Source organism: Rhinoderma darwinii, chromosome 3, assembly GCF_050947455.1.
Source record: "Rhinoderma darwinii isolate aRhiDar2 chromosome 3, aRhiDar2.hap1, whole genome shotgun sequence".
NCBI classification, from domain to species: Eukaryota; Metazoa; Chordata; class Amphibia; order Anura; family Rhinodermatidae; genus Rhinoderma; species Rhinoderma darwinii.
This window is the reverse complement of record NC_134689.1, coordinates 356,311,775-356,326,425: the sequence shown is the minus strand read 5'-3', so window position 1 is coordinate 356,326,425 and position 14,651 is coordinate 356,311,775. Positions and strand designations below refer to the sequence as shown.

Sequence of the window (14,651 nt, the reverse complement as noted above, 5' to 3'; positions counted from 1 at the left end):
AGGCAGAAAACACAATCCAAATTTCCACCGGTGTGTGTATCTCGCTGGTACTTGTGGTTCCACACAGCAATGCAACTGTTTGCTGTGTATATCCTCATACTTGATGTTCTAGATCTCCAGCAAGGGAGAAAAAAATGGAGATAGTGCACTACCTTTGGAAAACTACAAATTCCACGAGTTTATTCCATACTTACAAAAATAGATATAGATAAAAGCATAAGATAAGCTCTTGTAGCACGCCAAATAATGCAACCCGACCCTGGGTTTTGCCCTTCCGGCTTCCTCTGGGGCATCTGATTTCCCAAAGGTAGTGTACTATCTCCTTTTTTTCTCCCTTGCTGGAGATCTAGAACATCAAGTACGAGGATATACACAGCAAGGAGTTACATTGAAATATGGAACCACAAGTACCAGTGAGATACACACACCGATGGAAATTTGGATCGTTTTTTCTGCATGCTAGCTGGGGGAAGGTTAAACCCTTGATGGACACTTCAGACTTTACATCCACAACCGTCTGAGCGGTAAAAAAAACTATCAATTTGTCTTTGTTTTCTGTGGTGTTGAGGATTTCACCTCTTTTTTATCTGCTCCGGTTGTTCATCTCCTTGTTGAGATATTTTAGTGAATAGAGAGCTGAGCTATATATTTATACCCCATGTACTCACTGTACTACTGCTCCTGCTTGGAGTACAGTGGGGTCAGTCACATGATGAAGAGTCATATTGTCATCAAAGAAGGCTGTGCAACTAGACTTCAGCGCAGTGGGGGACAGGAATGTATATTAGCGAGTATACTCAGAGTACTGCAGTGAGTACACTGATAATATTTTTGGGTCCCCACATAACGCCTTTAAGTAGAAATCCACCTAAACTTCATCCTCTTACATGTCAAATTGACATTGAGCTCAAAGTGACACTTTAACTTCAAACCAATGGGGCTGCCGTGCTCTGTGAAGCACCTAAATCTCTCCCAAGTTTCAATGCAATTCCTGGGCTACCATTCAAATAAATTCAATAGTAGGCTCAGAAGGCATGACTCTTTAGGTGCAAATCTTTAACATTACTAATACATTTTCACAAAATCATGTATGTACTCTATGGTTATAGTTGAATATTATTGAAATACAACAAATTGTGCCCTGCCAAAATTCTTATGATATTCGAAGTGGGGGGGGGTGTCCCTGCCAAAGCACACTTCAGTGTCTACATAGTCTGTCCATAAAAGTCTATGGAGAGAGGAGGGGGCAGTAGGAGGAGGGAGCAGAGAGAGAGAGAGAGACAGACGCTACCCATAGAAGTCTATGGAGAGGGGGTGCAGAGAGACAGAGAGAGAGAGATAAACAGAGATGCTACCCATAGAAGTCTATGTAGAGGGCAGGAGGGAGGAGGAAGAAAGGCAGACACCCAGCTGCTGCCCATTGAAGTCCATGTAGAGGGGAGGGGGAGCAGGAGGAGGGAGCAGGGTCAGAGAGAGAAAGAGAGACATAGATGCTGCTGCCTATAGATGTCCATGGAGAGGGGAAGAGGAGCTGGAGAAGGGAGCAGAAGCAGAGAGACAGACAGATACAGAAACTGCCGGAGGGGCAGCAGGAGGAGAGTGCAAAGAGAGAGGAGACACAGGCTGCTAGTAAATGTTATATCTCACCCTTGTGTTGGATTCTCAGCTACACTGCTCATTTCTGCTGTATAATCTCATCCATGCTGCTGTTGCTTCTATATATGTGATTGATAGTGGTAGGAGAGCAGGATTCTCCTCTCTATGTGTGCAGTGTATAGAAGACATGATAGCAGTTAGGCTCCACCCACTAGCTCAGAGACAAATAGAATTAGAAAAGAGTCTGCAGAGGTGAACACTGTGAAAAAACGCAGAATACAATCATCTAATGGGCAGAAATAGTGTTATTCCTCTTTCCACACATATGACAGCTTATTCTGAAAAGTTAGGTACGCTTTAATAATGAAATTTTGCAGAATACAGTCTTTTATGATACGGCCTGAGCTGAGACTGCAGGTATATGGAGAATGCCTGTCTTTATACACAAGCATGTCCAAACAGCACAGTCTAATGACCTGTCTATTCATGCAATACACTCATAGGTCATATGGATTTATGTATTGGAATAAGCTGCTGTCTCCGATCTTAGCGTAGGGACTTCATTTAAACACAGTGTAAATTGCCAAGTTGCAGAACGTTATGCATCATCTTAATCTACTGTATGTCTGCATTCTGTTGATAGGATATACAGGTTGGGCACTGGCGATTGGTTCTTCAATATAGTCCTACGGCTTATCATTGACCCTTGCTTGTAAAGAGAATGCCAGTCTAAGAAAAAAGTGCGTTGGAGTGAATTCAGCCAAATTTAATAAAATGCGAAAGCCTTTTAATACATTTGGTGCAGTTTGAACTATCCTAATGTCAGAAAATGAAATGAATGCCTATTATGGTCAGGCGTAAATTGGCGCCAACATTTTTGCCATTTTCTGGCTTTAGAATGAATAAATCTGTCAAAAAGGTGGAGACCACGCCAACTCCTGATAAACACCGCCCACTTTTGCTGCATTTTTAAAACTGGCAAGTGGCAGGAAAAGTCACACATTTTTGTGCAAATATGGTGTGCGCCATGATTTGTGACTTTTTGAAGCCAAAAAACAGACACAATTATATTGAATTCCCCCAATATATCCAATAGGGAAGTGCTACTAACTGTATGCAATTTCTAATCTTGGCTCCCAACTACAGCTTCACGCTAAAGTTAGGACAGTAACAAGGTTAGTGCTCTGCATCCAGTAGCTCGGATATCCTTGTGGCTCCAGGTCACCCCAGAATGTGGCTTCATAGATGCGGGCGGGTGTAGATACAATACTATCATTGACTAGAGGGGAGGTATAGCTTTACCGAAAACTGGTACCAGGATCAAAACCAAGTGACTAGCTACTGATACCAGTCTAAGAACACTACTACTTGGCACTTGTGTCAGTGCCATATAGCTGGCATATGGCACTACAGCCAGCACTGCCAAGTAGTTTTTCTATCAGAACAATATCAATACCTTTTGGCATTTTGTTACTGAGAGTTTTTATTTGGTCTTGACTTTAGTATTAGCATTAGTTTAACTGATGCAAATTAATAATGTAGCTGTAATATTCATATATATATTTTTAAACCTCAAAAGATGATCAAACATGTGATAAATATCAAACATATTAAGAAGACCTATACGCTGCCATATAGTGACCATACAATAATACTATGATAATACGGATGTCTAAACAGAGAGAGATCAATGCAGTCAGTAGACTTTTGTTGCAACAAACCATTTATGGCTATTGATTTTTTTTTTTATAAAGAAATTCTACATTTCTATCATATCTGTAAAGAGTCTATAGCTTCTAATTTAATTTCCATTTACTATTCAGTTGTGCGCAATTTCTCTCTATTATCAGTTATTTCATATTTAGAGAAGCTACCAGCAGCATCCTTTACAGACAGGAAATCTATTGAACAAAGTAAACATTATCCACATCCATCATTAATATTAACATATCTAAGACACCATCTTATTTCCTAATTTTAATAGTAGTAAATGCACGCAATACCTCAAATCTTACTAACATGTGCCCAAAATATTGATGAGTCTAACGGGGAGATAGACCTTCTGAAATCACTCCATTGCGCAGAGGTATAGAGTATAACCGTACAAAATATATACACTACAATATAAAATATCTGCATAGCAGAGCTGAGTTTACCAGATAAAGTAGTAAAGATAGGTTTGTCATTTCATATAGGTCATCTAGATATCTTCATCTAGATATATTCATGAACAACATATGAGTGTAATGACTGCATCTGCAGATATCTGACCTAACACTTTGTAAACCACCATGTCCAGATAATGTAGTGAGTTTTTATGAAAATCACATATAGTACATTGTTGTTTCACCATGTTACATTGAACCAAGTAACAAACATAGCTCTACTCCTGCTGTACTCAGCTCTGCTACATCTGTATATATATGTACACAAACTGCAACTAGGTATGCCAACATATCGCTTGCAGTTACCCCCTTGTGGAACCATTTTTTTATATCCAGTTTCTGGCTAGGTTAGTCTGTCTATGCCCCATGCCATGCCCCATGACTGCATCTCATTCCAAAGACTTTGCCATAAACAGTAATTGTCAAAGGAAGACAAAACACAGAATTGTTTGATCAAGATTTTTTTTTTTTTCAGGAAAGAGATGATTTCTATCACATGAATCGAGTTCAATGTGTGTAATTTGACATATTGTACATCAGACGGGTTTATTCAGCACTGCCAGTATTGGAACAGCAGCCAAGCAGATAACACAGTGGAAAGGCAACATTCTCAGGGTTGATCAATTGGCAAAATGTGGGATCGGAGTCTCCCAGCTGTCTTTTGACCAATAGGGGGCGTTCCGTGAACTCCACATCAAGTCAAGGAGACTCAGGCTGCCTACATAATGCCAAGTGAATGCCCAACTATGTGCCCTATCATCCCTTCCCTTTTTATACACATTCAACAGTACTACCGTAGATGTCCTTTTTCGGACATACAAGAAATACCATCATTTGCATTGTAAGTGTTATCATTATTAAAATACATATTAAAAAAAAGAAACTAGTCATTTTTCATATCCAAGTCACTCCCAGTTTACCAGCATTAAAATAATAATAAGAAAAAAAAAAAAGAAAAACACACAGAATGTGCCAAGCTGCTGTTAACCCCTTCAGCATTGAAAGGGTTAAACCAGCTCGGCGTCCCTGAGCAATCAGGCGTGGAATACTGAAAGGATTTTGTGTAACCTCTGCAGCCAGATGAATATCCATGGATTTAGTTGTCGCCAATCACCAATTGGAAAAGATTGTTTTTAATTTGATAAGAAGCAGCAAAACCATTTTCATTTGATTGAGTTCAATGTATGGTTTAGATATTATTGGTCCTCATATAACGAGTTACAAAAAGGATTGGTGACTGTCAGTCATTTGGAAGTAAGGCAGTCTTATCTTTCCATAAGGCAAATCATATGTAATGTATCAAAATGTTAGTAAAAGCAAACAAGCTCTTTCGGTCTTTTGTCCGTGAAACAAGAAACAAATTGGGTGGTTATCTTTGGCTTTAGCTCCTCTTGATTTCCAGACCAAAAATTGTATGTTTTGTTTTGTGGTGTTGTTATTGTTTACTTGTTTTATAAAATCCCTTTTATATTATTGGATAAATCCTTTCATTAGTCCATAAAAACTGAGCGATAAAGGCAAACAAATCATACAACAGGCACAGAATGCCCTTTTCATTAAGGGATCTCTAGGGTTTTGTCCCTATCTGCCCCACTTGGCAAGCACTCTCTCCTGCCATCGGAAAAAGGCTTATTCATATCTCATCCTTGAACGGACTTCCTTCACGTTTCCCAGCTCCCAGGGGAAAGAAAAGCAATAAATTAAAAAACGAGAAATAAAAAAAATTATGAAAAAAAGCCTTTTTCCTGCTGCATTCACTTAAACCAATCTTACAACAACGTGGGTTCAAAAAACCCACCAATGATAACAGTAAAATGTATAAAAAATACTCAGAAGTTTTTTTTTAACTATCAAGCCTGGTAACTCATCTTAGAGATTTGGGACATCTCAAATGTCACAGATTTTACCTCGACTTTTACAGCAGCAAAATGTTTAGTATCATTTCAAGGTTTTCATGTTTTCATACCTCACATTCCCGGGAGCCAGAGATTGTATATGTACAGGGTCCTGATCCATTAACCAATACATCCATAGGTTCTGTGTTGGAAGGTTTGTAGTCCACGTAGTACTCCTGTAATGGAGAGTTTATTTGTCTTTCAGACTCTCTGGCCTTTTTCCGCCTTCTCTTCATCATGGAGCTTTGCTGCAGCTGCTTCATGCTGGCTGGATACCTTTTCCATGATACATAGATGACTAATAAGATCATGGCCACGGACAGGAAAAGCGCAACACTCCCAGCTATGATTTTATGGAAGGAAACATGCTCATATTCTTGTTCTGCCATGGGTGTCTGAAGGCCAGGAGAAGGGCTGGGTGTGTATGAAGTTGGAGGTACACTCACTAACTTGTATACTGTAGGCTTGGGTACAAATTGCGGTTTTGGGGGAGCTTTGGTTGTCTGATAAGCTCTTTCGGTCACCAACACTGGGGTTTCATTACAGATATTGTATGTTTCCACGGCATCAATAACCTTCTCACCTTGGATGTGTTTAGGGCCAGCACAGATCATGGTGCTCTCTTTGTTTCCCTTAAAGTTTTTAAGCCAGAAGACCAAAGGGCATATGGTTTTGCTGCATTCCCACATGTTTCCAGATAGTGTTATAGAGGTCAGAGATATCCAAGCATTTATGGTTTCCTGGGTGACATTGGTAAGCTTGTTGGAATCCAGATTAAGCTTCTGTAAATTGGGGAGACATTGGAAGGTGCCAGGTTCAATGTTCTGTATGTCATTTCCTGACAGGTCAAGGTTGTGCAGAGCACTCCATGTCCAAGTTAATCCTTGACTAATGGACCTGATCCTATTCCACTGCAGGTATAGAGAATGCAGGTTGGATAGGCGAGGGAAGTGAGCAAAGTTCACCTTAGAGAACTGGTTATGCTCCAGGTGGAGCTCTTTCAGCTTCAGGAGGCCAGCAAAGGCATTGCGAGACAAACTCCTGAGCCGGTTGTATCCCACATCCAAAAATTCCATATTACGGCAGTCCTGAAACACCCTAACTGGCACTGTTTTCAGTGAGTTGGATCGCAGATGCAAACTCAAAAGCTTACGAAGACCCTTGAACTGCTCAGATTGGAGCAACTGAAGCTTGTTGTAGGATAGATCCAAATTTCTGAGGTTAGGGACAGGATGGAAAGTGGCATTGGCCAGATTGGTAATTTTGTTAGAACTCAAAATAAGCTCCTTCAGCCTTCTGATACCCTGGAATGCATCCTCATCCACCGTGATAATATAATTGTGATCAAGATAAAGCCAGACCAGCTGGTTAAGGCCAGAGAACTGGTTTGACTTCAACTTTTGGATGCTGTTGTAACGTAAAGACAATCCCTGTGATCCACCTGAAATATTCTGCGGGATGTCTCTGAAGGCATGGGACTCACAGTACACAATTTTCCCATCACACCGGCAGTTCTTTGGACAAGCTTTCTGTGCCCCCACAACAATCACTATTAGTAGAACAGGCAGCAGGACCAGTGATAAACTCATGCCTTTCAGTTGATTCATCGGTTGGAAACCTGCAAAAATATAAAGATACAAGGGATTGAAATTGTATACTTAAGGGGGGACGATATTGATGGAATGAGCTCTCATAACCACCTTCATAAACACCCTACAATTATACTGTTAACATAAACCTAGCCATAATGACGAATAAGCTCGGTGAATCAGAAGATCAAGTCGAGGCTCGATATAATGCAGCCCTATTAAATAGGGGTCTTTGTACTTAATTTCAGACTGCACCATCCTTATTCCTAAATAGATCACCACACCCCTGAAATCGGATTATTGTATAAGTAAAAATTAGTTCTGATGTATAGATTTTTGGGACAAAAACTATGAAATCACCCAATGATATGCCTTCCAGTTATCAGTGCATGATTTTTATCAAGCTATGTAGTTGGTCGTGTATACATGCCAATCCTCATAATTACATACATGTATGTAGGGATCCTGTAAGATACACTTTGTGCAGGATATTCTAAGTTAATGCTGTAACATTGTAATAGTAACTAACCCATGTTAGAGTTTGAATGAGTGGTTTGTCTTGCACTGCAAGAGGAAGGTGGACAATAAGGCACGACGGGATAGGGTTAAGACTGAATGAATTGTCCTTTTTTCCCTGAATGCAACTCCTAGTGGCTGGAATTTAATTAAAGTGATGCAGTGTTTGCATATTGTTGCTGCTAATGAGCGATCTATACAGGGGGAAAGCAGCTGGTTAAATAGGGTTTTAACCCCTTTCCTGCTAGTACTATTTATAGATATGTATTCACTTTAAAGGTGGATATTATGTTCTTATTGCTCCATGTTTTTCATCCCACTGTCTATTGACTTTAAGAGCGTGGAGTATATCTGACCTTGCTAATGGTGCTGGTGATGACCAGAAATTTGAGGAGACAAATTGAATCTTTGCTTGCGGAAAGAATCAGTAAATAAGATTGCAGAGGAGAGATTTGAGATGTAGTGACATTTTGGGGGGGTTTCTGGAATAATGTGGTCTGGACTCATTTACCCTACTGTTCTTAGTCTTAATCTTGTTCACTCAACAGGACCTAGATATTTCTAAAACCTAAAGAGGCCATAGTGGGAAGGGAACAGGTTAAAATGTTAAAAACCCAGCTGGGATTTCCTTGTTGTTTGCTACTAAAGAGGCTTCTCTATGCAATGAATGCATCAGATTCAGAAGCTGGGGATGAATCCTTTGGCACCGTGGAGAAAGCCTGAACATGGCATATCCTCTCCGACTGTCATACACTGTAGTCAATGCTTTGGGTCTGTCTGTAATGCTGTGCATGGAATGAGAACCATGCCACACTAGCCAACACGGTACAATGTGCAACTTCCACACTAAGCCTTTGTCCAGGGGATCAAGTTTGAACAATAGTCAATGGAATGAGATGAACAATTTGGTTGAGGATGCTGTAGAACACTATATATGACTGAGATGGTGTGTGTGGTCAACATAGGTAGTCATCAAAATGGAGTGGTCAACGCAGGTGGCCATAAAAATAATATCATTTACTGTGAGGTAGAGATTGATGTACCTGCTGCTACCTACAGGTGTAAACCACTCGAATTGTATGTATTTCCTGTATGATCCTTCGATCTATCTATGCACTAGAGATATCGTTTCATGTATAAATGTTTCATCGGATAGATTCACGTAGGACAAATTATAGGCTGGGGATTGCAGATCATCTAGGTAAATGATATATGTCTCTCTCTGCATGTATGTATAAATGTATATAGGCACGCATATATAGCTCTTCCAATACAGGTATTAGATTGGGCTTGCATTGTGCATTCATTGCAAAGCATCACCTTGTGCGTTTATTGCTAGGGTAATGATAATTCCAGCATTTAAAGCCAGACTTGCTAGCTTTCCGCAGACATACATGAATGGTTCTTGCAAGCATCAAGCCAGAAACTTCACTTACCCATCCTCTGTCTCCCGGCGAGTCCTTCCTCCTTTTCTCAGGGATTGTCTCTGGAAATGTTTCCTTTTCTGCCTGTTAATTATGAAGCAGCATCTCCTTCATGGTCCATACAGGTCTCTGTGTCAAACCATCCTGTTGCCAGACTCAAACCCCCTCCCTTCTGTATATGTATATAGGGGATTTTAATGAAAAGTTTATGTCCTTATTTTCTTCATAGGGTTCTAATAGATGTATAGGTGAAAAAGTCTTCTGTAGCTTGCAGAGGAGATTTAGATCAAAGACAAATTCCTGTTATTCGAACGCAATATGAAGTGAATGACACAGCCTGCAAGGGAAGGTATATAACTTCTGTGCAAAATCTTCGCAATACCTAACCAGCCTTGCCCACCACCGCCTGCCATCCTTAGATGTCCATCCTCAGTCCCATCTCCTCCTTGGTGCTTTCAGATGTCATGAGGCCAAGAATGGGGATGTCTGTAACCCCAAGTTTAGTCCAAGTGTCCTCTGCTTTTTCGAAACCTGTGAAGGTTTACACTGCTATGTAGCTGTGTTGGAAAGCAGCTGGGATTCAGGAGATTTTTTTCCCAGAGACTGCTGATGCTCAGAAGCTTGATTTTCATGCCTGAGCTTTAGCTATAGAGTGACCCCTGCTGGATGAATTAGAGGAGACAGAGAAAAGCCACAGCAAGCCGGGCTGTCATTGCAATGCAATGCAGGCTCTCTCACTCTTTCACAAAATACAATTAACTCCCTCGTCTCTGAGAGCCATTTGTGCATTTGATGAATGGATTTTACGGAAGAGGTTCTAGGATCTCCGACCGAAATTAACCATGGCCTTGTTGGTTGGGATGTGCTCCAGAGATGGTTTATCTTGTAAAGAATGAGTATGAATAATTCATATGTGATAACACCACAGACGAAAGAGGGTAGTGGTGCGTAATACAACAGAGATCATGAGGTATCTAAAAGAAATGTCGGTTTTAATGTCAATTTTTGTAACTAACCATTTGTTATGGCATTCGGGATTCTTCGGAAGTCTTTATGTCCTATCTTGGCTCTCCTGCCCTTTGCGGGATATTTCCCAGGTCATTCCTATTTGTCTCCAGTACGTCTGCAGTCCCAGCAGACCAATAGTAACCTAGTTCTTTAGAACTTTTTCCTTATATAAAACCTGGGTTGCAGTTGCTTTCTTGACTGTGACAAATAGAGAATCCTGGAGATTAAGTACATTTCAGCAGAAAGAGAAGATTGGATATTGTCCCCTTGGATCATTAACTTGCCCCAGTATAGGGACCCAATGTTACCTTCAGGATTTCCCCATAGTGCTGTATAAACATGATAGCAGGTCAAAACATTAATATGAGAGAGCCTCAGTCATACATTCAATTGATATTCCACATGCATACATTGCTATGACTGTATTTGCAGCGTCATTTATTAATCTTCCATACGCAGGTTGATGTTTCCCTGTAGACCTTGCTAACATTCTGTTTCTTCATACCTATAGATGTGGTAGAGCTGAGTTTTTTTTAGACTCAGTACATCTGAGTATGTCATTTGCAACAGTACATTATGATATTGCAATGTGTCATCAGTGCGTGTCCTTAGCACTACAGATAAGTCTAAGACTCAACTCAATGCACAAAAAACCCAGACCCTATGAGTTAAAGTGGTTGTCATATAGAAAACCACTTTTTAGATTGGTCACCCTGATGATCAACTGTGGGTTTGGCTTCTGCAACTCCAATGAGCAGCTGGGGAAGCTCCATGCAGTGGCCGCTACAGGTGAAATTAAGTATTACATGACACCATTTCAAAATGAGTGGACGGCCATGTAATGCATAATTACGTTGAATCCATGTTGAGTCATGATGAGTCTTTACTACAGCTCTCAGCTGTGGCTCATAGAGAGGGTCCTAGAACAGGGACCTTTCTATGATCTCCATATACCCTATGGAAAGAGGTTGTCTATTTCTTTGTAACCATTTTTTTTCAAATACCATGTTAGGGAATGCTGTAAAGAATTTTTTTAGACTCTTATCTATTAGCCAAGGATGAAAGTAGCTACAAAGAGTGTCTCTCACTCCGGAGAACAAAGTAGGTCTGTACATTTCATGGACAGACTGTTGAATTTAATAATAACTGTGTAATGCTTCATTTATCCTATGGTGGCACTGCAGGGAAATTGAACACTTACTGCCAATTCCCCTAAAGATTGCAGATGATTGTTCGTGGTCAGAGTAAAGGGAAAACCTAAGATCAGCTTATCATTAAGGGACCCTTCTAACAAAAATACATTGTCGAAAGTGTCCAAAGTAGCTTTATCGATAAGTAAAGTTAAATGGGATTTCCAGGGCTGAATTTGTCCTAAAACTGCACCACACTTGGTGAGTTGTGTGTGGTGTTACAGATCAGCCCTATTCACAGTTGTGGTGCTGTTTTTGGAAGAAAGCAGACATGTTTTTCTAATCCCAGGATACACTTTTAAGTAACAGGAATATTCATAAACTATACAGTAAAATGGAGAATATTTATAAAACCAAATACAAAAAGTGAACAATAAAATGCAATAAACTATAAGCCATGAAAAAGATCAGTTTTTAGAATTTAACAATGACTTTTTGTAAATCCGGTTGAATGCCGTGAAAATATTGAGTGCAATACAATGAATCGGGGAAAGGAGAAAAATTGCCACAAGGAGTCTGGTCAGTCAGTCACAGTGGGGGTTTTCTGGGTGAGTAAATTCTGAACATGAGTCTTGCAAGCAGCTAATGAGACCTGGTTCCTTATAGATTTGTGTCTCATAGTTAATTGACTTGTTAACTGAATTATCTTATGCCTGGATTTGCTACAGAATAATGTGGAGACCTGCAAACGTTCATTCATTAGGTTCATTGACACAAGAGTCCGTTGGTGGGGCTGAGTATTTATTAATGCACATGTTTTCAAGCATAATAGCCCCACCCCATGGCTTCCCATCCCCCAAACGAAACTCTTAAGGCTCCATCATATATGCACAGCTTGGTCTATCATTAGCACAGGTGGGTCTGTCGAAATGATTGAGCTTTTGAGAAACTTGGGGTCATGTGACAAGTATAGGAACATATCATTGTAGCATTGCTTGAGGTGATTCATTTGCCAAGAAGCCTGTATATATAGTGTAAACACCTGTTTTTTTTAGGTATGCAAGACCATACGCTGAAATTTAATGTATGAACATACTCTGCTAATGATCTACTAAATCCGAGTTTAGACAATGGACTTATTCAGAAAGTGGAAACCATCTGCAGGAAATCAGACCAATCATTACCTTATACTGCTGTTTTATGTTATTTTATGCCTCAGTATATTGTTGTAAATTAATTTGTTTATATGTTATTATAATTGGCATTTTTCAAGAATGACAAGAAATCTTAGTATTAAAGTAAGGCCTAAATCACATGTCCGAAATAAAGGGGTCTTTTATCGTTACAAATTTAATCAGCGGACCCAGTGTTCCATGGCTCTGTTTACCTAGAACCCTATGGTGTTCAGCTGCACAGGGCCCCAGAGGGGGACAAGGGCCCACTCTGGCAACAGGGTTATAAAAAAAGTATTCTGCTTCTCTGGTACCCCAGGTCACAATGTCCACTGGTCTCTCATAGATTACACAGCTAATTCTTGTCAGCCAATCAAAGAGACACTATGATTTTCAGAACTGCTCTGTTATTGGCTGATGCAGTATCAGGTGGAGGAGAAAAAGGATGGAGTCCTGCAAGCATCGGTACGGGTAGTTAGCCTCTTCACAGGGAGTTAACTCTTCACTGCCCTAGACTACCAGGGAAGTTATCATTAACCCCATTACTAGGATATTACCATCAACCCTTTCACTGCCCCAGGTAACCAAGAAAGTTATTATTAACTGTTTACTTCCCTAGACCACCAGGGATGTAACCATAAACCTCTTCACTGCTGTAGACCACCAGGGATACAACCATAAACCCCTTCACTGCCGTAGACCACCAGGAATGTTATTAATAACTCCTTTACTGCCATAGACCACTGGGGATGTCATAAGAAACCTCTTCACTGTTGTAGACTACCAGGGATGTTATTATTAACTCTCTTACTACCCTAGACACCAGGGATCTTACCATCAACACCTTCACTGCCTTAGATGACCAGGGATGTTATCATGAATGCCTTCACTGCTGTATAATTCCACAGATGTTATAATTAACCCCTTGAGTGATAATAGCAAAACTATTTTTGATAATTTTTGGTGTGCTAGCGGAAGTTGTCGGAGTCCGTCTCTGCTTACAGTGATCTCATTTCAATTCAGTAAAACCAGGGGTCCAGTTGCAGCTGTAATATAGGCAGTAAAATACAAATATATTATGGCCTTAGATGAAGAAGAGAGGGTGGTCGCTAGTAGCAAGTATGAAGGGCAATAGCAGAGTACTATCAGAAAAATTGTTTATGGTATGAGAAGCCCTAACTTCGACAAACCCTTTTGAACCTTAGGGGACTGTCCAGTGTCTTATTTAAGTCTGCAGAGGGAGAAATCTGAATGACTGTCAAGGGTCTGGATAGTTGTTTCAGTTTCTATAAATATGAACTAAAAACTAGAAGAATTTCCCCAGTTTACTTTAGAATGTCATGGTCTTGGCAGAGGGACCATATATTAGTTTTCCAGTACTGAACCTAAAATACAGTGGGACCATTTTGAAATGCATGTCCTTGTACTTAAACCTTGTCTTTAATAGCGCTGAGCGGTCCCCGTAGTGCACTACACGTATCAGACTATCTTACAGAATGTATCCAAGGCTGAGACACAATGTAACTTCTTAATTTTCCTTACATAGAACAGTCCTTTAGTGTGTCTGCTAGTACTCCTACAAAGAATTTCACCTTCATACACAGCTTCTATTAAATTGAATTATGAAAGAATGTCTAAAAAGAATGTGATTACATCTGCGCTGTGTTCAGCCTATAGCGTACTTTATGTAGGTAGTGCTTAAGAGAACAAGCAGATGTTGTCCGTTTTCAGTTTATTAAATCTGATTAATGCAGTACAGCGTAAATTACATTCATGCCTTTTCCGTATTATTGCTGGCATAACTATTATTTCCCTTTATTTGTGCTCTTAATTTTATTCCATTATGATTGTTTGCTGACCTTTGACGCTAATTATAATATCTGCTATAGATCATAATCAGAAACTTGTTCTCTTCTATCATAGCTAATCTGGAAGAACTAAATTGCTCATCTTTTATTTATTTTGTTATTGAAAACTCTGTTTCCACATGAAAAAAAGGTAACATTTGTATGTAAAAAGTTGCAAACAGTCAGGGCTGCTGGCCCCAAAATCCCCAAGACTACAGCCTGGATTGCTTATGGGTGATATTCACATTTATTTAAATAATGTACATCTAAGTACCATGAGCCCTTGCCGGGGTCCAACATACAACTCTA

General features: G+C 39.9%; 1 protein-coding gene across 2 annotated transcripts in view; it reads right to left on the bottom strand.

Moving 5' to 3' along the window:
• Window positions 1–9,814, bottom strand: part of LRRTM4 (leucine rich repeat transmembrane neuronal 4) — a 646,186-nt gene extending 636,372 nt beyond the window's left edge. Inside the window, exons 1-2 of one of the 2 annotated variants that reach the window (XM_075858547.1) lie at window positions 9,198–9,814; window positions 5,728–7,274 (exon numbers count right to left, since the gene is read on the bottom strand). In XM_075858547.1, coding sequence (XP_075714662.1) covers window positions 5,728–7,274; window positions 9,198–9,201 — 1,551 coding nt within the window. In that variant the 5' untranslated portion in view covers window positions 9,202–9,814. The remainder of the gene's footprint in view (window positions 1–5,727; window positions 7,275–9,197) is intronic. The other variant, XM_075858548.1, reaches the window with a different exon arrangement.
• Window positions 9,815–14,651: the final 4,837 nt, after the last annotated feature.